Source organism: Arachis duranensis, chromosome 10, assembly GCF_000817695.3.
Source record: "Arachis duranensis cultivar V14167 chromosome 10, aradu.V14167.gnm2.J7QH, whole genome shotgun sequence".
NCBI classification, from domain to species: domain Eukaryota; kingdom Viridiplantae; phylum Streptophyta; class Magnoliopsida; order Fabales; family Fabaceae; genus Arachis; species Arachis duranensis.
Genome location: NC_029781.3, coordinates 2043044 through 2070703, shown reverse-complemented (window position 1 = coordinate 2070703; position 27660 = coordinate 2043044). Strand labels below are relative to the sequence as shown.

Genomic DNA, 27660 nt, shown 5'->3' with positions numbered 1-27660 from the left:
TAGACATTTATTATGATGAATAGTTTAATTAAACATGCTAATTATTTAATAATTTTTAGTTATTATTTTCATATAAAAATATTTTCATATGAATTGAGAATTATATTTATTTAGAATAAAGTATTTATAATTTTTTTTCAAAAATATTCCTAATATTTAATTTTATTTAATTTTATTTTTAATATTTTTAATTTATGTCAAAATTATTTCAGCATATTAACTTGATCTAGAATATTAAAAACAAAAATGAAAATATTTAAGGATAGTTTTGACACAAATAAAAAATATTATGAATAAAATTAAATGAATTAAAAATTAAAAAATAAAATTAAACATTAAAAATATTTTTAAAGAAAATTGTAAACGTAATTGTCCAAAATATACTTTACCCATAGCCCATTTATTTATAACCAGAAGACACTTATGAAACAACTCCTAACAAAGCATATGTTGTGAATGAAGATGAAAAATATTATTAATCGTAGCATGAGGCTGCAGATGTTTGAAGACAGCATAGTCTTCTATTGTGGATTGGATGTGAGGTGAGTAGAGAAGACAGTGACTGATGAAGATTCCTTGCAAGAACTTGGCATGCCTCAACACTACTCATCATATCCCCTTTGCAGTAACAAGTATATACACAACTTCATTCTTCACTCTGTCTCCCAGAGTGGATACTTGTGCACTCACCAATCACTACAGGACAAGCGGTGAATGGCGGCGGTGTATTTGCCGAATTGCAGCGGTTTTGAACTGCCGCTAATCAAATTGCCAGCGGAACAACATCTGCAGTGCATAAGGACACGGGAGTTATATTTTGCGGCGATTATCAGCAATCGCTTTGTTCATCTAACATTAGCATTTTTTTTAATTCATAGAAGACCTTATATTTATATATAAAATAATGAATTAATTAAAATAACTGATTGTATGGAGTATGGACACTTGCTGAGTTATCGTGTCCGCATGTCGGACATATTTTGAACACGACATTCACCAATATTCGTCTGATATGCGTGTCTGCTGTATCCAACCGTGTCTTAATAAAAAATAAAAAATTATTCTCTAGACATGCTTTGACACACCAAAATACCATCACGTATCAAAGTGTCCAATCTTATTCTTAACATGTATTCTTAAAATAAATTTAGAAATAGTATATATTATTATTTATTAAAACAAAAAAATATTTTAAATATTTTATATAATTAAAATAGTCATCATGTCTTATAAGATTTTAAAATTTGCGTATTGACGTATCCTGTGTCGTGTCGTGTTCGTGTCCGTTTTTGTGTCAGTGTCACGTCATAGAAAGATTCTACCACTGCATACATACATACATTACGGTGCGCCGCGTATAGTTGACTTTAAGAATTCTACTAGCTGGTTGATGATTCTTCTTCAAGGACAACATACCAGAAACCCTTAATTAAGTACAATAATAATACACTAAATCCACTTCATTACCAATTTAGTGACAATCTTTTCCTATATAAGAATAATCATCCTATCTAATCAAATAAAGGAAATACCTTATTATTAACAGTGGAGGGGAGAAGTCCACGGAGTGTGGCAAGGTGAGCATTAATTCTGTGCCTTCTCCTTCTCCCTGCCTCGCTATGCTTCTTCTTCATACTTATTATTGAAGGAGGGGACTTCACAAACTCCCCCTTATCATTATCATCCATGCTGGGATTCTTTTTGTTGAAAAGCCTCTAAATAATATCGACTTGTTATGTGCTTTGTGAAACTGCTACCATATTTGCTTCAATTTGTTGTTAATACAATTGCACTTACATATCAATTTGCTGAGTTTCAGTACATGCATGTTCATGATTGAGCATGTTCTAAAATTCAAAATTGTCTCTACTAGATGGATTTCCGAAAAAACCGGGCTATCTTCCTGTGGGTGTATGGACTATTGAGCTTAGCTATCACATGAAAATTATTTAATTTTAAGTTCATGTTCTCCTCATAACGATTATTCATTATTAAACATCAGAACAAGCATGCATGTATGTAAAGCCACATTAATGCCAAGGCATTGTAGTTAGGGTTATGTCGCGCAATGCAAGTTCTCTCAATCGATACCATATATTTAGGGTTAAGTACAATTTTAGTCTTTAAGATATATTTCGAAATTTTTTTTCATTTTAAACTTTTTTTTTATATAAAATCGTACCTAAAGTTTAACTTGATTTTAAAATCGTTTATATTTTAGAGACCAAAATTATATAGAAGTAGCGACGAAACCCATATATTTATATTTTTATATGATACTAACAAGAATGATGACTGCATGCAGGAACAAGCCATGATGGCAATGACCAATTATAGGGTGTATACATAAAGCGATGAGGCCGCAGATAAAGATAGAGGAATATCTAAATTAATCTTTAAAAAATTTAGTTAGATGTTTTAATTTTTAACAAATTTTAATTATTAAATTAATTTTTAAACTTTTATTTTATTAAGAAAATAAGTCTTCATATATATTAAATACTAACATAAATTGATCTACATATATATATGAAGAGAGTAATATAAGAACTTGACTTTATTAAATACTAACATAAATTGATTTGTCTATTTTTCAACTAAAATTTAATTCGAGAATTGATATGTTTAACGAAATAAAAGATTAGAGATTGATTTGATGATTAACATTTTTGAGGATAAAATTATTTGACTAAAAAAATCTTGAATGTTGTAAAATAAATAAATAAAAAAGAGAAAATAAATATAAAATAAAAAAATTTATTATTTATTAATATATGTAGTAATGTATATATAAAAAAGAGAGAAGAATATTTTATATATTGACATAAAGATATAAGAAAGATAGAAGTATTGTTATTGATTGTATATAATCCTTTTGCCTCAGTTTATATTTTTATATTTTTCTTTTAACATAAGGAAAAATGAGCCACTCATAAATCGGCATTCATTCTTTATCCATATTCGTCACAACATTTGAAGATTGGTATGATTACTATGGTATATTACTCAATAAAAAAACTAATAAATTGAGAATAATAAAATTTGACTAATATTAGTTTTTTTCCTTTCTCTATTTATTATTTATAACACAAATGATAACGATGTAAAATTACCTTTTATCACAAGAAAATCATAAACACAGACTACTAAAGAAAATTTCCTATTCGAGTTGCTCCTATATAGAGATCATCATCATCCATTAGATCAAGTTTCAAATAATTCAAGGGTAGATAACTACATATTATTCAGCAACTTGCAAATTTCCCTTATATCAAGTGAAAATTCATCAGCTACATGCATGCATATGGCCTAACCACTCTCAATCCATCACTATAAATATGTTAAAATGATGTACGAGGAATGCACATCTATCTTCATTCTAACATTACTTATTTGATTTGCTTATAATTAATATAATTAAGTTTGAATAAAAGATGATTTCCCATACCTCAAACATTCTTGTTCTCCTCTTCTTCTTATGCACTACATTATTCATATCTTTTTCTTATAGTACAAGCTTTCCAACCCAATACTCCATACTGGGTCCTAACCTGGACAGGGATCTTTCAAAGGATGACGCCATGCTACTATTCCAACAATGGAAGAAAGAGCATGGACGAGTATACAATGACCTAGATGAGATGACAAAGAGATTTGAGATTTTTGTGTCCAATTTGAACTACATCACGGGTTCTAATGCAAAGAGAATGTCACTATCACCTTCTCATCATCACCATCTTCTTGGTGTGAGTAAGTTTGCTGATTTGAGCCCAACTGAGTTCAAAGAAATGTACTTGCTGCACGACTTTGAAATGGCCACTGATGACAATGGCATGAAGGGAATTAATGAGGTATCTTGTCAAGCTCCTTCATCCTTGGATTGGAGGCAAAAGGGAGTTGTCACCCCGGTTAAGAGCCAAGGAACTTGTGGTAAGTTTTTACTTCAATTAGCGTTTGTTTTGAGGTACTGAGATAGAGATTAGGAGATTAAGATTCAGTATTATGTTTGTTGGTTCAGAAACTGATATTAAATTTTTTGTCTTTGTCATCAAAATTTCAATATTTTAGTACTTCCAAAATGTAGGGACACAGGGACTAAAATTTTTAGAGATAGAGATTGAAATTTTAATAACATTTTATACCTACAATATCCTCGTTTCAATTAATTAATTTTAATTTTATCCTTTGTATAAATTAAAATAAAGTTTCATTCTTATTTCAATTTCTGTCTTTTATTTTACACCAAACAGAATCCTGAAATCTCTATCTCTTAGTATTTAGAAGACCGGTATAGAAAAATAGTTTTATACATATATCTAATGTAATATTATATCAGAAAAAATAACTATTTTTTTTATCAAATTCGCAAATGATTATCCAGAAGAACGAAATTAGATAGTATATCAAAATTAAATTCAGGGTATGCACAAATATAATATGTTTTGAATAATTTATTGTTACTAGGAAGCTGTTGGGCATTCTCAGCGGCAGGTGCAATTGAAGGAGTAAACGCTATAGCAACAGGGGAGCTTATTAACCTTTCAGTGCAACAGATTCTGGATTGTGATCCTGAAAGCAATGGTTGTTACGTGGGCTATGTGGATAAAGCGTTCGATTGGGTTATGAGCAATGGTGGCATTGCCTTAGATGCTAATTATCCTTATGAAGGAGAGAAGCTTACCTGCCAATCATCCATGGTCAAGTTTGTTTACATTAATTTTATTTCTCCTTGTTAAGTTTTTCAGCTTAATTTATTTTCTTTTTCTGTTTCTGAATTTAACAGATTGTACACAATACTGCAACCATTGATGGCTATGGACACGTTCCACAATCAGACGAGGGACTCTTGTGTGCCACTGCTAAACAACCTGTTAATGTGTGCCTCAACGCAAATGAATTTCAATTTTACCATTCTTAGCAATGCTAATTTTTCTAGCTAATTTATTCAATATAATATATATACGTACGTACATACATATTAATGTTGCAAGTGTAAAGAACGTGTGAAGTTAGTCCCTTATCAAAGAAAGTAAAGAAGAGTGAGAAGTTTATAAAATGAGAGACCTATTAATTTTTTATATAAGGTTTTGACAGTAGTCCAACAATACATACATACAGGATTAAGGGATCACTTTTTTTCTTATTTTCAGGGAATATATGATGGTGAGAACTGTGCACCAACTGATTATACAAATCACTGTCTGTTAATTGTGGGTTATGATTCCAAAGAGGGACAAGATTTTTGGATTCTGAAGAATTCGTTGGGCGATAATGGGGATTGAATGGCTATATATGGATCAAAAGGAACACTAATTTACCATATGGGGTCTGTGGAATCAATGGTGCGGCCTATATACCAATCAAAAACACCATTCATCCTTAGAACGCCAAGTATTAGTTTCATGTGATCACACCATTACTCAACATTAAACATTCTAGTGTTTCTTAATTAGCTTGAACATGAAGGAACATAGTCAAAGTAAAGAATTTATTATGTAAGGCACGAAGTACTATTCAGTAATAATGTTGTCTTTTTTCGAAACATACAAAAGAAAATAATGAAGAAACGAATGAATTGCAGTGCGTGTAACATGCGGTAGGAATAGGATGAACGAGGTTTAGCCTCCAAGACCAAGAAGTAGCTAGGTCAGTACGTATTTGTAATATTAGGTAGTGAATTTTGGCGGAATATCATTGATTGGTAATTCAATATAGTACCTAACCCAGCCATTATTATTTGTCTTAATTAATTGAAGCAGCCCCCTATTCTATATATTTCGAAAACAAATAATATGCTTTTCTCCTTAGCGAATGCTTAACTGTTATCTTTAATAATACTACACATCTAAAGTATTTTTGTAAACTAAATTTAACTAAGATAATCTAATATTAATAAAAATTCAGTTATAAATAACATTATTCTAAATTTTATTGTTTAATTTAATTAGACTTAGTTTATAAAAAGATTTAAACATCTAACATTACTCTATTTTTATATAAAAATATTATCTTTATGTGTGTATTTATTTATATATAATAAAACCAATCATAAACTTATCCTAGTTTTAAAATTGGGTTATAAACAACCACTGATCAAATAAAAATACACTACACTTCCAAATTAACCAACTAAATTTTAATATTAAAATAATCATCCACACACCTAATAAAATAAATATCTGATATATATATTATTCACATTGTTTAATATTTTTATTGTTTATCTATACTTTTTCTTTTAAGATATTGTAAATTCAACATAAAATCATCACTGTCACGAATAAATATTCACAAATATCTAAGGCAAGTACAAGACATAATGAGAAGCCAAATTTGAGAGAACAATCGTCGGCCACATTTTTGTCTTCTTTTCCATAGCTACGTGTATGATGTATCTCTCTTTTTCTTTATTTATTGTCTTTATTATTATTACCAGTTACCGTCGTTAACTGCTGACTCTGACTCACTCATACACATAACATTAATCTTGTTTGTTCTTCGCATAAATGGGGAATGCAAGCACATTCATCCATTCATTTATATATATGAACCTTCTCCTTTCAATTTTTCTTAGCATTCCTTACTGGTTATTTGGCTTATTGCATAGTATACAATTTAATACACTCTTATGTATTTATGGCAACAGCTCCATCGATTCACACGCGTTATGTGTACTCACCACAAATTGCTTCTCATTATCGCATTAATGGATCCCAACAAAGGCCTTCTTATTCTTCGTCCTCCTCCTCCTCTTCTTCTTCTTCATACTCTGCCTCTAATTTCTCTTCCATCTTCCTTTCTGGTAAATTATTATTATTATTATTATTATTATTATTATTATTATTATTATTATTATTATTTAAAAATAAATATTGTTTTGGCATTTTTAGTACATTAAAAAATAATGTATGTGGACACAATTTATGTTTTGATTGGTTCAATTGTTTCAATATATATTAAAATAGTTCAAGCGACCACTATCTATGGATTTTTTATTAATTTTTTTAAATTACTGGGTCAAGGTCAACCGAATTAGTTGTAAATTCCAAAGCTTTTGATTCATCAATAAGATTAAGGGAAGTAGATTAATCTAAAGCAGGTAGAAACAGAGGACAGAGAAAGCATAGTGTTGGACCTCAAGCTATGAGTACTGCAACTCAAGGAAACTCTATTGCTATAACTGCTTCCAATATCAACAATGGTCCTGAGCATCTGCTTGTTCTGGTTCATGGTATCATGTCCGGGTATGTGTAAGAGGGTAAAGTTTTATTCGAGTTTACTCTGTTCAGATTAGTTGAGTTCAAAATTCAATGCAATAACAATATTTCACTGACGACTGTTTTATATTTAAGTTTGTAATTCTCGCAGGAGGGTTTAGGGTTTAGGGTTTAGGGCGTTTGGCTACGAAATTTCTTTGTTCCATTAACTGCCCTGTATTTGATTATGAATTATAGAAATAGAAGGGGATATATAGAAATAGAATTATAGATTTCTCGGTAAAAAAAATTTTCTAGTTATTTCTTGTTGTGCTAAAAAGGATTCACAATCAATATATTAGTCTTTTAGCTTCTGAGAAAAGGAATGGATTTGTTCCACCTTTAAATCCTTTTGCATGTCTCCCTGAATTGGAAACTGAAACTTAGTTGAGGAACCTTGTTGCTAATTGTGGAAGAAAAGTCTCTCAGAAACAATGCACAATATCTCTAGCAAATGGCTGTCTGTTATTAATCATTTCTTTCTGTTAGTCTCTTACAAAGTTTACTGATCTTTTATCTTGCACAGCTCAAGTGACTGGACATACACAGAAGCAGAGTTAACAAAGCACCTTGGGAAAAACTTTTTGATTTATGGTAACTATGCCTTCTTATAATTGTGGTTTCTTACCATGCATGCTTGTTATCTTAATTTCTGAAGCAGAAATTGTTATTTGGGATCTGGTTTGTTAGGAAAGTCTTGTTGTGTCGCACAATTAACTAAAAAAGAATTGAATAACACATTGATTCATTGTGGTACTCTCTATTCTGACTGAGATATCATTGGGTAATGCATGGGAAAATCTACTTTCTCTCAATTAGTGCATTCAAGATAACCTAAACTGTATATGATGACATTAGTTGTCTTGTATGGTGTGTGAATCATTCTTTTGAATTGCTTGCTTAACTCAATTTGAAGCTAGTGTTAACTAGAACCCTTAAAACCTGATGTTTGCAGCAAGTTCATCAAATACTTACACCAAGACATTTTCTGGGATTGATGAAGCTGGAAAGCGATTAGCCGATGAAGTGAGTATTGAAATATCTATGGAAACATTTATCTGCCATAATGATTGGCCTCAAAATTTAGTTTTGATAGCTTGTATGTGTCATCAATTATTTGATATTGCACCTCAACAGGTCATGCAAGTTGTAAAAAAGACAAAGAGCCTGAAAAGAATATCCTTTCTAGCTCATTCTCTAGGAGGCCTCTTTGCTAGATATGCAGTTGCTGTACTTTATTCACCTGATACCTCTACTAGTGGCAAACTTGGTGATCCACAAAACTGTACGATGGAAAATTCAGAGAGAACAAACTTTTCAAAAGGAGGGTTGATTGCTGGGTTGGAGCCAATTAATTTTATAACTTTAGCAACACCACACCTTGGTGTAAGGGGGAAAAACCAGGTTTGTTTAGGATTATTATAGCGCAGATGTTTTTAATATTATCTGAACCATATCTAGAAATGTTGCTATATTCCTTACTCATAATTCGCTGCTTACATATTGATTTTGACATAGTAGTTTTAACAAGGAGAGCAGACTAGGAAAAGTGGGAGAAGGATGAAATAGAATAGGAGATAATGCTAAGAACTCTTCCTCAATATATCAGTCTGTAGAATTTTGACTGTTTAATGTGAATATTTTTCAGCTTCCATTTCTATTTGGTGTCACCATTTTAGAAAAGATTGCTGCACCGGTAGCTTCTTTATTTGTTGGTCAGACTGGTACTCAGTTGTTCCTTACAGATGGTAATCCCAACAAACCACCTCTTCTTCTGAGGATGGCTTCTGATTGTGAAGATGGAAAATTCATGTATGTAATGAGTCCCTATGTGCTAGCCATAGATTCATATGTTTCAGTAATCCAGTGCTTACAAGATTTTACTGCTTTTGTAGATCTGCACTCGGAACATTTCGATTTCGCACTGTTTATGCCAATGTATCATATGACCGTATCCATTAAGCATATTTTCTTTAATCAAACTTGTTTCATATGTCATAAACAAACTTATTGGCTCTTTCTTTCTTTTGGTAATTCCTATAACTTTTATATAGATATGGTTGGATGGCGCACGTCCTCTATAAGGAGGGAAACCGAACTTGGTAAGGTGAAGAAGATAATTTCCCCCTTTTTTTCAAATCATTCTTGCTTCTTTCTCTGTCCTATTGTAGATAATACTATTAGGGGACACAATGTATTTAGCGTTGAGCCATTTATTAGTTAGAGTAGTTAGTTATAATATATCTTGAAGGTTAGTTTGTTTAGCCGTAACTGCTGAGTCTGTTTTCTCTTAGTTGATTATTACCATGCCATAACATAAATAACTGTGTTTTTATAGTACTAATATTGTGTTCTATTGACAGCCTCCAAGCCAATTTTTGGATGGATACAAGCATGTTGTTGATGTCAAATACTGCACCCCAGTTCCTTCTGATGGGTCCCAATTCACTCCCCGGGCAATGAAAGCTAAGGAGACAGCACAAAATGCAAGCTATACTGAGAATACTGTGGAATACCATCAAATCATGGAAGGTGATTATCATCATCATCATCATAAGTAACCAAGGATGTGTGATTTACATCCTTGAGACTCTGTTGCATTATCACTATTCACTAAAACCTATTGGTGTGGTTTCAAATTTCAATAGAGGAGATGATCCGGGGATTGCAGCAATTGGGATGGAATAAAGTAGATGTCAACTTTCGCTCAGCAACCTTGCCTTTCTTTGCTCATTACAACATTCATGTACTGCATCCACCAAAAGTCTTCTATTGAGGGATGATAATGTCATCAATATGGGGGGCAAATTACACTTAACTCTCCCATGAATTTTAGTGAACTTGGGTTGGTTATATTTTACAATATACAAGGATAATAAGATAATAGAGATGGGTTGAAATTTTACCAAATTTTTCATACAATGGTTTATGTCTCTTCTTTTTTTTCTTTTATTTTTATATTTTTTAACTTGAAATACTCCTCTAATTTCAGGTGAAAAATGAAAGGCTTCACAATGCTGGTGTAGGAGTGATTGCTCATGTTGCTGACAGCTTAAGACAGTCAGAAGCAACAATTTTGGCTCCTAGCTTCTAACTTCAAAGAAATAAAATCATTATTTTAATTCAAAGGCCATTGATATTTACAGTAGCAAGGGAAAGCAAAAGACAAATTGTCTAATCATGCAGGATCATGGAACTACTTAGTTACTAACGAACTCATCAGAACTCAGAAGCTAATACTCAAATGATATATTGGATAATTCTCAGAATGACTTCTCTTGATTTCTAACCAAAAAATAAATAAATTATACAAGTTATGTCAAGCAGTACACGACATTTATGATTTAGATAAGCCCATTGTTTTCACTATTATCCTTATTTGGCCGTTCCAATATACATTATCACCTACATCAGTTCATGTTCTTCAAAATTAAAAATATCTTGAACAGTTAATCAACTCGAGTCATGATCTTTTTTGGATAGACTGATATGAGTCATGATCTTCCTTCCACGTTATATGGACGTCATTCATGCTCTTTTTTCAAATATTCCCATGCGCTATTAAAAAACTCTTGCACTTTTGAGGTGAGGTTAGGTGATTCAATTCTAACTTAAAGGTCAGGTCACAAACCTATCCGTTTATGTGTCATTTCATTTCCACGTTATGTACACGTCAGCCTTGACCTATATATCTTACCTTTTTTTGTTGACTTTTTAGTTCATGTTCTAACAATAAATCTAAAACTCTAAAATATTATAGTATGAAATAAAATATAAAAAAGCTTTTGATATTGATGGGATATGCAGATAATTTATTTAAATGAATAAGAATAGCTTAACACCAAAATCAACTTTGATAATAAAAATTAAAAAAAAATATTAGAGAATAAAATTTTAAATACAAAAAAGGCATATATGTATGATTTCTTTATTTTAAATATATTGAAAATAAAAGGAAATAGTTTGTTTTATTAGTGATTTAAAGTTTTAAACTAGTTTATTACCTTGTAATAATAACTTTGATTAATAAAGCCGTAAGTAGAGGAGAATCCAATTGAAAACAAAAATTGATCTTATCAAGATATTGGGTCCAATTCAGTTGAAACTATAGAGATCGCAACCCACTCGAAAATAGACAAATTGAAGAACCTAAATACACGGCTAACAAGAATAAGGGGAAAAAAAAAGTGTTGTCGTCTTTGCTTACACCACCATTTCTAGAGCGAGAAAAAAACCCCACCATTTAGGAGAGAGAAAGCTCATAGATCCACCCATGGCTTCCCGTGAAAATTTTGTCTACATCGCCAAGCTCGCTGAACAAGCCGAGCGCTACGAAGGTTTCTTCCCTCCTCAACTAATTTTGAATTTTCTCATTTTCTCCCCTTGCTTTTAGTTACTTACATGAACGTGTAATTTTTAGGGTTTTGGAGAATTTCTTTTAATATATGTTTTGTGTCCTTGTTTGCTTTCCCTCTTTAGAAATGGTGGACGCGATGAAGAATGTGGCGAAGCTTAACGTTGAATTAACCGTTGAAGAGAGGAACCTTCTTTCAGTTGGGTACAAGAACGTGGTTGGTTCGCGCAGGGCTTCGTGGAGGATCCTTTCCTCCATTGAGCAGAAGGAGGAAGCTAAAGGGAACAATGTCAGTGTTCAGCGCATAAAGGACTACAGGAAGAAAGTGGAATCTGAGTTGTCAAACATTTGCAGTGATATCATGGATGTTATTGATAATCATCTTATTCCCATGGCCGCTGGTGAATCCAGTGTCTTTTTCAACAAAATGTTAGTGCTTTATTTGTTCCTAGTGGTTTTTCCTTGTTAATAAGCCACACAGAGTCTTCTATGATTTCATCAGTTTTTTTTTTGTTTTGCTTTCCAATTTGTTATAGGAAAGGTGACTATTACCGGTATCTTGCCGAGTTTAAGGCCGGAGATGAGAGAAAAGAGGCTGCTGATCAGTCCATGAAAGCATATCAGGTATGCTAGCTGGCAATCATGCCTCTTTTATCTCTTTTATATCTGTGTGGTTTGGATAATTGATTGATAGGGTAACTGATTATCACATCCTTTTATAGCTAGAATTCAGACAATATGAATTCCTTACATGTCATGAATTTTAAATGTTAGTAATTCCTAAAAAAAATTTATTGCAGGAAGCTTCCTCCATAGCAGACACTGAATTACCACCCACTCACCCCATCAGATTGGGTTTGGCTTTGAATTTCTCTGTTTTCTACTATGAAATCTTGAACTCTCCTGAAAGGTATGCATAACATAATCTTCATGTCGAAATACATTGTACTCCCCTCTGTTTTGATATGTTAGTGCAAAGCCCTCATGAGTATATTTAACATTGTGACATCCTATATTCCAGGGCCTGTCACCTTGCTAAACAGGCTTTTGATTTAGCGATCTCTGAGTTGGATACTCTGAGTGAGGAGTCTTACAAAGACAGCACACTAATTATGCAGCTTCTGAGGGACAACCTCACCTTGTGGACTTCTGACATCCCTGAAGAAGGAGGTGGAAATTAATGTTTTTGAGTTTCTCTGTGACTCTGCTTAACTAATCTGCAAGGCCATGTTGTATATGAAATGCATTTAAATTTGGTAGATTATCCTTTTGAGATTTAATTGGCAATGTTGGTGATATATGTAGTTGTCCAATGTTGATATGTTGGCTACTATGATTGGCAGAACCCTTCCCAATATTTTTCTTCTTTTTCTTTAAAAATAATAAAAAAAAGGCAGGAGTGTTTGTTGATAAGTTAACACACTGAGTTTAGATTGGGCTTCTTTCTGGCTATGTTCTCCTACCAACTAGATAGAGCTTCCAACTATATTTATTGTTAAAACAGGTTCCGAAAGAAGAGATAGTAATAAGGAATAGAGAAAGATACTGTGATTGTTCCTTTGTTTTACTATCTACTGTCCTTATTTTAATCATTTTTCCTTTGTTTCAAACTTAGTCTTTGAATATTTGTTTCCTTTTGATCACTATTTTTGTACTTGTGTTAAGTTCCTTTCTTTTCTTAACAGCTGAGGAACAAAAGGTGGAATCTGCCCGAGCTCCAGGAGGTGAAGCTGCAGAGGTACATCAATTACCCTCTTAGCAGATTTTCCGTCGGGTTTTACTACTTGTACCTTGTACCTTGACATCGTTATCTACTTATCTTTTGCAGTAAAGTGATGCGGGTGTTACTGGCTAGGGATTTGTGTTGTGAATGCAGCTTTTGGTGTTTCTTTGCCTCACCTTTTCATGTCATTTTCCCGTTGCTTTCTCGATGGAGAAATTTCATAGTTCACCATTAAGATGGTGTAATATAACATCAAGTTAGTTTCTAGATAATTGAACAATGGAATGCGGGATTGTCACCGTCGCATTAGGTTCTGTGCATGTCTTTCTGCCACTGAGGACTTGTGATGCATGTTATTTTTCTGCTGTTTAGTTTGATGTTTCGATTTTACTTATATCTATCCAAAAATAGCCTTCTCATAAATAATATTTTATTTGAACTTGTGAAAGGTATTGAGCAATTCATGTATTTTCCAATTTCTTTTTTCGGGTCTGGTTCCATTTTCATTTCTAAATTCTAAGTAGATTCAGCGCTTTGTAGAGTTTTTTTTTTTTCGGTCAGACGCTTTGTACATATGAAACTGCAAGTTGCCCAGCCAAATTTGCCCGTTCAAAAAGAGATGGGAGTAAGATATTAATTTAATAGTCTGTTTCAAGTTGTATAAAGCATACTATTTATAATTACTAGAATATATATTTCTTTAAAATGCTATTTTTTTCCACCTAATTCAACAATCAATTTCTTTATTTTAGTTTAAGGCGTCAATTATTGTAATAAGCATATTCATTCTTTAATTAAAAAGGGTTTTACTATTTTAAATATGTTTTATTAGAATGTTCGAGCTCACCACAAATCCAACATAATATTCGACTAAAAGAACTAATATATTAGGTTAAATGAAGCAACAATTGAATAATTATAATTTTCTCAATTCTACAATTGTCCACAAGAATAACAAGTTTATTGGTACATAATAAAAATTTTACTAAGAGAATATAGCATACAATTTATACTTACCTTTTATGCATAAGCATCATTGTATATAAATTACTTATGATTCCTAAAAAAAGGAGGTCAGCCAAAGAGACGAAGAAGAAGATGCACTATAATTTTCATCGATGTTATTTTGCCACTCAATTTTTAAATTACAAATAAAATTAATTATGTGAGGAGTATAATTTAAATATTGAGAAGAATCAACATGTGAAGAGTTATGATAAATTAAACTGTATGTAATAAAAATAATAATATTTACAAATAAAAAATTATAAAAACTTAAATAAATATAAAAAAGTTAAAGAGATAGAGTATAATAACATAATAATCTTTTATAGTTTATAAAAAATCAAAGATTAAAAATAATTCATGATAGGAGAAAAAAAATAATACCAAATAGAAGATCAATCACTAAAAAAAAAGATTCTCTTATAATATATATAGATGGTTACTGTGAATAAGTTATAAAATACAGAAATGATTAAAATAAAAAAAGAAAAGACTAAAATTGTATTTTTTAATAAATTTTAAAAATATTCACGATTATATAATTGATAGTGGACATATATCTATTAGACAATAAAGTGCTAAAAAATATTAATAAAAATATTAGATTTGATATTAAAATCAAAAAAAATAAACAATGAAAAAAAAATCTAAAATTTAAAATCAAAATATTTAAAATTAAGGAAAAAATTGAAGATGTACTTTAACGAACAACGACTTAAATATTAACGTGATAATAAATTAAGTTAAATAACATATTTAAATTAATTTAATTAAATAATTGATATAATAATTTAATTATAATTGTTTGGATCAATAAAGTAAGTTAAATAAATAAAAAATATCTTATAAATATGTCATATAAAAATTATAACACTTTTAAAAGTTATTAATCAAAATACATATGACAAAAAAATTAATATAAATTAAAACAAAATTAATTTATTTATTTTATTCAAATTAAATAATTAATATAATTTGAGTAGTTATAATTAATGTAATCAAACTAAATATTAAATAATTTGATATTTATCTCAATAAAATTAAATAAATAATTAATTATATTACTTTTAAAGACCAACATACATACAACGTAAAATTATTGCAAATTAAAACAAAATCAATTTATTTATTCAGTCAAATCAAATGATTAATGTAATTAATTATTTATAATTAATTAAGTCTAACAAAAATATTAAAATAATTTAATATTTATTTTAATTAAATTAAATAAATAAATAATTAATTAACACATTTAAATAAATCAAATAAAATAATCTAAAAATACATTCAAAAATATATGACGCTAACTATGCTATTAATTAAAGCCGAAACTACTATCCGGGTTAATTATAATTATTTTTATAAAATTTAGATCCTTTAAATTCTAAATTTTTATTTTAGAAAATAAAATATAATTTTTTATTCTTAAATAATTTATTTTATATTTATTTTTAATTTTATCTATAAAATAAATAATAATAAATTATATTTTATTTTCTAAAATAAAATTTAAACTTAAAAGAATCTAAATTCATTTTTATAGGGTACTGGCGACTTGTGTTTGACATTTGACCACGCTGAACTGAAAATATGAGTGTCATTAAAACTTCACCTTAATAGTTGAATTCATGTAATGGTGTGACATGGTGTAATATTATATTTCCCACGTCAAGTTTTAAATATAAAATCAATAAAAATTGTATTTCTATATATCTCAGATTCTGAGTGGTGTAAAATTACATAAAAGGCCATCCATCACTGCATGATAATTAACTACCATACACCAACATAATGTAGTCAACTAGTCATTAATGTTATAATGTATATATAGTATGATAAAATGCATGGGCAGCCATGGAACAGTAAGGCAAATAGTGATGATGAAACCACACATAGCCCTTCTCCCATGTCCCGCAATGGGTCACGTGACACCCATGCTGCAACTTGCCAACCGCCTCGTCCTCATCCACCACTGTCACGTGACCTTTCTCCACTTCACCGCCGAAGACGACCACCGTCCACATCACCTCATGAAGCTCCCTCCTTCCGTCACCGTCCTCCCCCTCCCCCTGGCTGACATCTCCGCCCTCACCACCGGCGACACCCCGTTATTCTCCCGCCACTGCATCACCGTGCGCGAAACCCTACTCCGCTCCCTCAAACCCACACTACTCCAACACCTCCAACAAACTCCACAAGCCTTCATCACCGATATGTTCTGCACCCAAGCCCTTGAAACCTGCGCCCAACTCGCCATCCCTTCTTACATACTCTTCACCACTTCCGCACTCTTCTTATCCTTCTCCTTGTTCTTCCGCGACACCGCTGATAATAACAAAGCCTCCGGCGAGTTTCTCCAACTCCCCGGCGGTTGCAAACCTCTCATCATCAGAACCGCTGATCTCCCCCTCAAGTACAATCTCGATGATGAATGGTACCGTTATCACATCAAAAGGATTCCCAAGGCTTCTGGAATCTTGCTCAACACTTTCGAGGAGCTCGAACCGGAACAACTTCGAGCCATCGGAGAAAATAGTTTCTTCAAAGAGATAGATACGCCGCCCATTTTCCCGATCGGACCACTGGTGAAAGAAACCGAACCGGTTTGCGGAAGAAGAGAAGAATGTATTATGAATTGGCTTGATAAGCAGCCTTCGGGTTCTGTAGTGCTTGTGGCGTTTGGAAGCTTCGGGAGGTTGTGTGCGGAGCAGATCAGTGAGCTAGCGTGGGGACTGGAGCTGAGTCAGCAGCGGTTTCTATGGGTGGCGCGTGCAGAAGAAGAGAAGGATCTTCCGGAAGGGTTTGCTGAGAGGACACGTGGGACGGGGATGGTAGTGGATTCATGGGTCCCGCAGGTGAGGGTGTTGGGGCACGTGTCCACGGGGGCATTCTTGTCGCACTGCGGGTGGAACTCGGTGATGGAGAGTGTGTGCAACGGGGTGCCATTGATTGCATGGCCACTTCACGCTGACCAGATGATGAATGCCACCATGATAGCGGAGGAGATTGGGGTGGCTGTGAAGGTGAAGGTGTTTGGGAGGGAGGAGATAGGAAGAGTGGTGAGGGGTGTAATGGAGGGTGAAGAAGGGAAGGCGGTGAAAGAGAGAGTCAAAGAGGTCAAAGAGAGTGCGTTGAAATCGTTGGCCAAAGGTGGGTCAAGTTATGAGGCACTTGATTCTCTTTTGCTTCAATGGAAGCAAATCACATCACAGATTCAATATTATGCATCTATAGATTACGGGAGTGTTTGGTTTAGCATTTTGAAAACACATGCAGCAAGTATGTTTAATTTTTTTTGAACGTCAGAACTTTTTATATGGCTATTTTTTTTTCTTTTTCTTCTGAACGCAAATATTATGCATCTATCGATTAAATCATTCCAGCAGAGTTTGAGACTATGTTGCTCTGTCTACAAACAACAATAATCAACAGATATAATAAGACAATTGAATTAACTTTGAGTTATTAAGACAGCTTCTGTTCCCAAATTTTATATCATTTTGGCTGCATAATCAACAAGCCCATTATTTATAATGTCTAATTAGAAAGTATACATGTTTCATAAAGCATATGATAAACTCATATGATAGAGTCAGGTGAAATTTTGTGGATATTGTATTTTAGAGGTAAAATTTTGTGGATATTGTATTTCAGAAGATGAATTTTAAACAAAGATAGAAGAATTAGATGAAGGAATGTGTTAGTATCACCACTATGTCTCTCCTAGTTAATGGGTCACCATCCAAACCATTTAAAATGGAAAGGAATCTAAAACAAAGAGATCCACTTTCTTCTCTTCTCTTTGTTCTTGTGGTCGATGTGTTGCATTAAATGTTGGGAGAAGCTGTAAGTAATAGGCGCATTGTTCCGTTACTAGTTGGAAGAGATCATATTGAACTGTTGCACTGTTTTAAGCTGATGTCAGATTTAAGCATCAATTTTAATAAGTTGAATCTTATCTCGGTTAATTGTGAGCAAGTGTGGATGGAGCATGTGTGTCGCCTTCTGGGATACAAGCAAACTGTGTTACCAATTAGGTATCTTGGGATCTCTTTATATGCGAAACCGCGATTGGTGAAAACTTGGAAACCGATCATAGATAAGGTGGAAGAAAAATTTAGTTTGTGAAAAGCGAAGATTCTAAACAAAACTGGTAAGCTAGTTCTCATCAAATCGATATTGAATAGCCTACCCATCTATTACCTTAGCCTTTACAAGATGTCGAAAGCGGTCGCTGACAAGTTGGTTGCATTACAGAAGAGGTTTATGTGGTGTAAGGAGAATGGAAACTATGGTATACCTCTAGTGAAGTGGGAAGTGGGGGGAGGGGGAGTTTCGAGGTCGGAGATGCGGTGCTAAGGAACACAGCGCTTTTATTTAAGTGGTGGTGGCAATTTTCAAAGGAGGAATGTTCGTTGTGGAAGAAGATTGTTTGTTCTTGTAACAATTTGAACCTTAATATAAAGTTATCAAATCAGCCTATACCAATCAAGGATGGCCCGTGGAAAGACATCTGTCAGTTGAATATAAAAGAACAACGGGTGAAAGATAAAATTATTAGTGGGCTGGCGATGGAAGTAGATGATAGAAGAAAAACTATGTTTTGGGAAGATAATTGGGTTCAAGGTGGTCCTCTGAAAACGAGTTTTTAAGACTTTTATCTGTTTCAAACCAATAAGGATCTGTGATAGAGGATTGTGGGTTTTGGGATGTGTTAGAGTGGATTTAGAATTTTCAGTGGGTGAGAGAATTGTTCCAATGGGAGTTGGAACTTGTTCATAAACTTCATGAGAGGTTAAGGCCAGTGAAGCTATCAACTGGTAGAGAGGATAATCTTGTTTGAAAATTTGATAATAAAGGTATTTTTTCTACTAACTCTTTGGTGCAGGTGTCGGAGACTCTATCATAAGAGATTACGAGCTACAATTTCACAAGTACAATTTGAAAAGGGTTGGCACCGCTGAAAATTGAGCTTTTTAGATGGTTTGTTCTAGTTGGTCAGGTGAATACTAAAGAGAGATTGAGTAGATTAGGCATCATTTATCAAAATGACAATATATGTGTCCTATGTAAAAAAGGAGATGGAATCTGTTCATCATCTGTTTCTTTGTTGTGAGTTTATTTGACAGGTGTGGTGTGCGTAGTTGAGGTACTTTTATAGAGTTTGGGCTGTCCCAAAAATCATTAGAAGTCTGTTTGAAAGTTGGACTAGTATGCTTAATAGAAAACAGGAGTAGAAGAGGTGGATGATTGGATTCTTTGTAGTGATTTGGAACATTTGAATGGAACACAATGACAGAATTTTCAACAAGGAAAAAACAAGTGTTGCGATTATACAAAAAAAAAACGTTTTTGAGCTACAAAGAGTAGACTGGTATTGATTCTTTTGGTTGTTGATGACTATGTCAGAGATGACAGAGAATTGATTACCTTCATGTTTGGATTTTTTTAAAGATTTTTTTAGTGTGCTTATTTATTTATTACTCTAATTTATTGTGTTGAGTTTTTTTGTTTCAAAGAAAAAGATATTGAAGTTACTATTGCAGTGAACAAATAAATGTTACCAATGCAAATCATTTATCACTTATATTTGTTTTTTATTATTAAATATATATTAAATTCAGTTATCAAAATTAATTATCAGTATAAAATATATATTATAATAATAAATATACATTAAAAATAAATTAAGGCTCATTCATGGTTAATATGGTATATATTCATGTAGTACTATTTTCCCTTTAATGAAATCATACGATCAAAGTAGAAATAATATCTAATGAATTCCTCTATCAATACTTAAAAAAAATTATTTAAGTAGGAGTTTGTTTTAATTTTATTTTAATTTTTCCGTTGAAATATCTCGTGGTAATATAGTACTTTTTATTTTGTTTCATATTTTAAAATAAAATTTAATTCTTTAAAAGTTAGTATTATACTCCTGAATAATCATAAGAATACTTATCATAAATCAAATATGTTTATAATTTGTAAAACTTTTAAAAATAATAATTCGAAAAAATCTATTTGAAATTTAAAGAGCAGTGAAGAAGTTTAGTTACAGGAGCGAAGACACCAGAGTTATATATAGTAAAAAAACGTTAACTAAGAGAGGAAAAGAGTGAAGAGCGGGTCAAACAACATTTTTAGCCATGAATAAAAAGAAGACAGAAATAAGAACCTAAATTTAGCATACATAGTTACCCTATAAAACGCAAGACTGAAGCTTCCACAAAATGTGTCACCTCTGAATAACCAATTCATTCTCTTCACCCAACACAAAAGCAAAACAAAACAAAAGTTGCAATTCAAAATGGAGAAGCACAGCGTGATCCTTATCTCCTTCTTTTGCTTCTTATCACTTTTCGGTTCTGCTTATTCTAATGAACGCTTCTATATTGAGGGCAAAGTATACTGTGACACATGCCGCCTCCAGTTCATCACCAAGCTCTCCGAGTTCCTTGAAGGTACATGTTTCATTTCTTGAATTCCACTTTTATATATATTCCATTATTTCCATGTAATTTTAACAAATTTTCTGTGACTGTGATTATATATTATATTAAACCACTCTTCCACCTTAACCCATAACAACAATAAAGAAGTCTTACGACCCACAAATTCAGCTCAACAAAATATATAAATTTAGATATAACTTTAGTCTTTATTATTATCTTATCTTTATTCTATTATATATTATTACAATGAAGGCGCAACTGTGAGAGTTGAATGCAAGGAACAAGAGGGAGGCAACGTTACCTTCAGCAAAGAGGCAGTGACTGACTCTAGCGGAATCTATAAACTGGAGGTGGACGGTGACCACGAAGATGAGTTATGCGCCGTGAAGCTGGTGAAGAGCCCAAGGAGCGATTGCTCAGAAGTTGACTCAGAGTTGCACCTTGACCAATCTGCAAGGATCAGCATCACCAACAACAATGGAATTGTTTCCCCTTACCGCCAGGCCAACCCTCTCGGTTTTCTCAAGAAGGAACGTCTTCCTGATTGTGCTAAGATCCTCAAGGAGCTTGGAATTCGTGAAGATGGTACCCCCAAGAATGATTAAGCATCACACTTTAATTTCATATCCCCCTTCTCGCACTTCTTGGCTTTAATAAATGACGAGGGGCTTTTTTTTATTTCATTCTTTCCTTTTATTAGAATCACACGAACTGTAATGATATAATATAAGGTTTTGTGTCACCGGGGTATGTAAGTTTTTTCTTTTTCTTCTTATACTTCAAGTCTCTGAATTAATAAATCTTTTATTTATAATGGTATAAATTGCTGGAGTTTAATTACATATATGTTTCTCCTTCAATAGGTGTTTACATTTTATCGTTTTCATTTAATTTATCTTGTTAGTTTGAAGCTTGATAATTAGAAATTCTAATGCCCTCCGTCATTTTCGAAGTGATGACAAAATTAAAAATAAAATACATATATATGTTTGCAATCATCAATATCACTTTTGGTGGACTCCCAATAATAATTTAAGTATGTCTTACATAATAATATATGTTCAATTTCAAACTATTTAATGAGATTACTAATGATCTTCCGCTCTTAATTAATAAAGGGAATCGCTTATATTTTATGTGCAACATACAAGTGTATAAGTGTAATTGGAGAATAAACCGTAGTTGAAAATTTAAAATAAAAAATTCCCATCACAGGCTCACACCTCTATATGTGTGTGTGTGTGTGTGTGTGTGTGTGTGTGAAGTGTGTATATAAAGCTTAAATAATTTGGAATATTTGTGTGTGTGTGTGTGTGAAGTGTGTATATAAAGCTTAAATAATTTGGAATATTTGTTAATTGCAATAATAAGTTTGAAAACGTTCTTAATTATTTGATAACAACCTCACTTTACACTTCGTTTAAGAGAAGGCCGGTAGCACATTTTGATATTTATCCTATTCTTAACATTGCCAAAGTTTAACTTTAACAAAAGCTTGACTGTATTCATGGTTCAACGAAAGCCATCATTAATCTAGCCAATGATTTACTAAACCCGAAAGATTTAAGTATATATTTTTTTCATGTAAAAACTTAACATTTTCTTGTTAAGTAGTATGGAAGATTTTCACTCTTAATCGTCGTCATTGAACTTAGATCACAAAATTGATCAATAGTATGTAAGGATTTACTTTTCAGTTCAATTAGGTATTCTTTAAAAGTAATACAATATTCAGTTTTTTATTATAATAATTTAAAAAAAAATAAAACAAACATATCTAAAATTTATAAATAGATTTAGTGTCTTTTTAAAATTAAATACACATTCAAAATATAAACTAAATAAAACTAAAATTTAAAATTTAAATTTCTATTTTAAATTTCTGTTTCGGATTTAATATATTTAATTATTAATATAATACAATTTAAATACACATCCAAAAATTAAATTAGTCAAAATTTAAAATTTTGAATTTAAAATTCTAAAATAAATCTTAAACCATCTTAAATCACTAGTAAAATCTTCCTTCCGTAAAGATCCAGAACTGCAGTGTCTTTTTTTTTTTCTTTTTTTTTAAATGTATTTGATTATAATTTTTTTACACTCATATGTTTGATTTGGGAGTTGTAATGTTAACTTAATTTGGATGTGTCAATACTTAATTTTGGATGTGTTGATAAAATATTTAGAGTGCATTCTTATAATTTTAGATGTGTATTTGAGTTTAATTTTTTCAATGTTCAATATGTAATTTAGAACTACAATGACAATAATTTAGATGTGTTAATACATAATTTTAAATGTCTTTATGTTGTTTATTTAATTTTAGATGTATTTTTGACATGAATTTTGAATGTTTTGAATAAAAAAATAATTGAAGTGAGTTTAATTGATTTTGAAAATTTCACTGATTTTTTTAAAATTAGTACACAAAAAGTTATTACGAGTTTTATGGTTTGGTTTGCAAAAAATTAATGTATTGCAAATGGTTACAAATTTTACGGTAATAAGTATTTAAAATAAAAGTAGTTTCTTAAAAATAGAAAATTTGATTAATTAAAAAATTAAAATAATAAAATATTAAATTTAAAGACTAAATAAAGAATGAATTTTGTTGTACAAGTAGCATTTTTTTTTAAAACATAAAATCGTTGTATGAGATAATAATCTATTATTTTATATTTTCAGCGATTCATTTGAAATTTCAATTAATTATATGTTGTTTATTTTGATGACTTTTGAGATACTTAGTAATGACATGAGTATAATTTATTAGATCCATGTGTAAACAAAACTTTACCCTAATATAGTGTATCTTAAAAGACTATTTAAAATAAAAATAGAAATAAAAAAATTGTCGCCATATGGCGATTGCGACACAAAGAAAAAGAAGGTATCAGACAGAGAACATATCAAGATGCAACAATCCTTTATTATTATTAAATAAAGTAGAGAAAGAAAAAGGGAAGGAATAATTAAGTTAACTTTCAAGATGCACTCAAATTTCCGTGTTCTAATGTTTACTTTTTCTTGGTCACCATTGACCATTTCATGTGTTCTACAGATACATCAACTCTAACAACTACTAATAGATAAAGTGGTAATTAATCTCCTACATGAATTTATCCATTCACGCCTTCAAATTCTCTATGTGAACTTGACCTTTCTAGTAATAAGGCTTATATAGCTTGGCTCAGCTTGAAAAAGATGAACATGGATTGATTTTTGCCATGGCATTATATATTTTTCTTGGCGTTCACATAAGCAAACTAACTAAGCCTCTAGTCTTGTTCATATGTGTATATATGTTTTAAATTATTCCAAGTTGTGCTTTAATTTCGTAGAAGATGCATAATATAATGAAGAATGAGGAGGTTCATTGACCTTGATGCGGAGCTGCACAAAACAAACAATTCTGTTAATAAAGATATTTTGGATTACGTGTTTTGTATGTACAAATATATGCTAACATGTAATATTTATTTAATAATTATCCATTATAAAAAAATAATCCAATTATTGGTGGTTGGGCAGGCAGTATAGTTCACATCTCTTAGTTTGTCTGTTCATCATCACATATTCACATCCACATCGAGCAGGCACACAAGTTTTATTTTTTGTTCTCTTCCCTTTATTCTCTTATCAAAATTACTCATTTTTTTCTCCTTTTTCTTTTAATTCTCTTTAATTTTCTATTCTTAATAAAAAGATTAAACACACTAATTAAGACAAATAATCAAGCAAAGAATTTAATTATAAAAAATAATATATATATATATATATTTAAATATGTATTTTTTATAAATAATTAATTTTGTGTGAAAACTCTTCACTTCACGTGAAGTTAATAGTTAAGCGTCGTTAGATAAAAATTTAGTCAAATCAATTAAATCATCTAACTGCTCTCAATTATGAACTTCACGTAAAGTCGACTGTATCTGAGTTCCGCCTTAATTAGGATATGATAAGTGAGTATATAATAAGAGAAAATTAAAAGAGGGAAATATATATGATTTCAATAAACAAAAACAATAATTAAGCACCTGAGGCGGACCTCCGGCGCTTGGCCGGAAAAAGCTGCCGGAAATCACCGTGAGGGACGGCAACATCATTCCACTTATCCAAAAGCAACCCTTCCTCCAACCCAAACTTGTGGACATCATCGGAAGTTTCATCGTATAAGCAAGCACCATCGGAAACGGCGGCGCGGCAGGGCAGCTTGTTGGCCTTACGGCGACCGGCGCCAACGGGGACGTTTCGGAGAGCACCGCCGGCGGTCCAGTACCTCTGGCATCCCTTGCAGAAGTGCCTTGGTTGGTTAACGTTGTAGTTGTTGAAGTAACAGAACTTGGTTTCCATGCTCTTGCACCTTGGACACGCTATGATCTTATCTGGCTTCTTCTCCACCGTTTGATCTTCTTCTTTCTTATTTCCCTCCTTTGAATCTCCACCGTCCAATGTGATCGTTGCTCCGAAGAGCTTGATCCCTTGATGATTTTCTTGCACTTGGGCCATTTAATTTCATAGAGAGAAAAAGAAAGAGAGAAAGGCAAGTTATATACTTAATGGAGAAGTTTTTTGTTAGGGGTTGAGGAGCAAATATCATGGCAAGTGCTTTTATATAGAAAGAAAGGGATATAAAGCGAAAAGTGCTTATTGGTTAGTACAATCATAAACCTTAGCTTCACTTAAAATCCATGTGGTACACGCCAAAAACTATACCTAGCTGGACTACTATATTGTGCTTTATCAAAACTTTTTCTTTCTTTCTTTTTTCAAATAACATGCATTTAATTTATTTAACATATAGTGGGGAAAAAATGAGTAGGAGTGTTCGCGGTGCGGTTTGAATCGATTTTGAGTCAAAAACTCATTCGATTCGAACACTATATTTACTTGCGGTGTGATTTGGATTGGATGATTCTTTAAAAAAAATCCGATCCGATCTGATCCAATTTCGAGTGATTTGGATTGGATTGGATTTACGGTTTTGTAAATTAAAAAAATTAAATATATATAACAAGTCTCAATATCAAATTTTAAATAACCAACAATGATATAGCAAGTGTTACTTGAACATAAAATATTTATTAAATAATAATAATAATACATGAAAAATATAAAAATGTATAACAAATTGAATATATTATAAGTATAATTGTAAGCATAATAATAAAATAATAATATTATAATACATTGTGCGGTTTGGATTGGATCGGTTGTAAAAAGTAGATCCAAAATTCGATCTGATCCAGTGGTTTACAAAAAATAAAATCCAATCAATTCCAAAATAGCGCAGTTTAATCGATTTTTGGTTTGGACTGAATTGAATAAGCAGTTTAATTTGGATCGATTTAGATTTAAACACCCCTAAAAATGAGTTCTAGAAGTAGTAAAATTATGTTATTATTTAATTTTAACGAATTGAATATCCAATCTAAGTAGGGGTGAGTTTAAATGTTAGAAAAACTTGGAAACAAAAAACATATAAGAAAAGAGAAAAGAGTGTATAACTATATATAGTAGAAACAGTGAAAAATTAAACCCAACTAATGAGTATTTTTCTTTTTCTTTTTCTTCCTTTTATTTACTGATCACACAGTCTACGTCATGATCATGCAGTGCCAAAATGTCTAGAAAGTGGGCCCAATCCAGATGGGTCGCTTGCAAACTGCAAAGTGTCAAAAGTGGTAGAAAGGGAATGCATGTACTTTATCAATAATACATATTTAATATTTTTGTTTTATTATAAAGGAAAAGAGGCAGCAAAAAGAAGCTTGTTCTTGTGAAATTCTACTTGTATTCTATACTTTCAAAATCAAAGCAAAGTGGCTCAAAAAATGAAATATCGTATAAGCTAAAAAGTGTTGCCTTTTCTATTTCCTATTAGTACTTTTCAAAAATAAAAAACAAGACTAAAGGCATGTCGTCGCGTGTGTGTAACTGTGTCTCTATATATTATATTTATAAAGCATGCATGTATCATGTCAATATCTTAATACAATGGGCATAGCTTAGGTTCGAATGGAAAAATGTATAGTTGAAGCCGTGAAAAAATTGGTGTTCGATGGAAACAATAAAGGAATTAATTAAGAAGATGCTCATATTGAAATAAGTAATTATTTTACATTTTTTATAGTCAATTAAATTTTAATTTAGTCACAAGTGTGAAAAGATATATTTTGTTTAGAGATAATATATATTGATAGCTAGTGATCTCTTTAAGTTTGGACAATTCTCTCTTTTTTAATAATCTATCTTTTGGATTTAAGTTTAGACCTATTTAGTGTTGATGATCCCCATACTTTTGCTTTTCATGTATATACATACATAAATTGACTTCTTGTTCATATAATTTTTACAATAAAGAATGAATTTTAATAAATGTTACTTAATGTTCAATATGGTTGGTGTTAGAGTTTAAGTTGTTGGATGAGAATAAAGAAAAATTAAACTTTAGAATAATTTTATTGATGAGAAATGATGTTTGTATTTTTTTATTAATTATTTTTAATATAAAAATAAAATATATAAAAACACATTACATAAAGGGAATCATTTAGATAAAGTCGTCTAAAACGTTTTTTTAAAAGATGTTTTTCAGTAATTAAAATTTAATGTATATAATCGATTAAATCATGTTATTTTTGTTAAAATTAGGCTAGACAAATTGATTTAACCGAAAAAATGATGAATCAAATTTTGAACTAGTCTAAATTAATATTTTTTTATAAAAAATGATTACAATACTCTTATTACAGAGAATGATTAAAATACTCTTATTTTATATATTATATATATATATGTTAATTTTAAAAATTCTAAATTCTAATTTTAGGATAGAAAAATAAAGTACTAAAATTT

General features: G+C 31.3%; 5 protein-coding genes and 1 pseudogene across 7 annotated transcripts; 5 read left to right on the top strand and 1 right to left on the bottom strand.

Moving 5' to 3' along the window:
- The first annotated feature begins 486 nt into the window (after nt 1–486).
- On the top strand, nt 487–5383 carry LOC107468226 (ervatamin-B-like; annotated as a pseudogene).
- Nucleotides 5384–6519: 1136 nt separating this feature from the next.
- LOC107468279 (lipid droplet phospholipase 1) lies at nt 6520–10579 on the top strand. 3 transcript variants are annotated; one of them, XM_016087541.3, is made up of 11 exons: nt 6520–6802; nt 7100–7244; nt 7783–7850; nt 8212–8282; nt 8394–8660; nt 8905–9068; nt 9152–9207; nt 9311–9363; nt 9620–9788; nt 9905–10002; nt 10249–10579. In XM_016087541.3, exons 1-11 carry the CDS (start codon nt 6637–6639, stop codon nt 10348–10350), a joined length of 1359 nt encoding a protein of 452 aa, XP_015943027.1. In that variant the 5' UTR covers nt 6520–6636; the 3' UTR covers nt 10351–10579. The 3 variants fall into 3 exon arrangements, with proteins under 3 accessions (XP_015943027.1, XP_015943026.1, XP_052111080.1); XM_016087540.3 differs by having other exon boundaries at nt 7097–7244; XM_052255120.1 differs by having other exon boundaries at nt 6660–6802; nt 7085–7244.
- Nucleotides 10580–11355: 776 nt separating this feature from the next.
- LOC107468280 (14-3-3-like protein C) lies at nt 11356–13781 on the top strand. The gene is made up of 7 exons (XM_016087542.3): nt 11356–11593; nt 11736–12039; nt 12147–12234; nt 12411–12520; nt 12632–12780; nt 13296–13348; nt 13439–13781. The coding sequence occupies exons 1-7, from the start codon at nt 11530–11532 to the stop codon at nt 13439–13441; spliced, it is 771 nt and encodes a 256-aa protein (XP_015943028.1). The 5' UTR covers nt 11356–11529; the 3' UTR covers nt 13442–13781.
- Nucleotides 13782–16205: 2424 nt separating this feature from the next.
- On the top strand, nt 16206–19309 carry LOC107468227 (UDP-glycosyltransferase 72B1-like). Its single transcript, XM_016087481.3, has 2 exons — nt 16206–17617; nt 19227–19309. The coding sequence occupies exons 1-2, from the start codon at nt 16216–16218 to the stop codon at nt 19307–19309; spliced, it is 1485 nt and encodes a 494-aa protein (XP_015942967.3). The 5' UTR covers nt 16206–16215.
- A 1274-nt stretch (nt 19310–20583) lies between these two features.
- Nucleotides 20584–21535, top strand: LOC107468262 (olee1-like protein). The gene is made up of 2 exons (XM_016087516.3): nt 20584–20805; nt 21049–21535. The coding sequence occupies exons 1-2, from the start codon at nt 20652–20654 to the stop codon at nt 21399–21401; spliced, it is 507 nt and encodes a 168-aa protein (XP_015943002.1). The 5' UTR covers nt 20584–20651; the 3' UTR covers nt 21402–21535.
- Nucleotides 21536–23708: 2173 nt separating this feature from the next.
- LOC107468252 (dof zinc finger protein DOF1.5-like) lies at nt 23709–25370 on the bottom strand. The gene is made up of 2 exons (XM_016087505.3): nt 24840–25370; nt 23709–24192 (listed from the first exon to the last, which is right to left on the bottom strand). Exons 1-2 carry the CDS (start codon nt 25309–25311, stop codon nt 24173–24175), a joined length of 492 nt encoding a protein of 163 aa, XP_015942991.1. The 5' UTR covers nt 25312–25370; the 3' UTR covers nt 23709–24172.
- Between the last annotated feature and the right edge of the window lie 2290 nt (nt 25371–27660).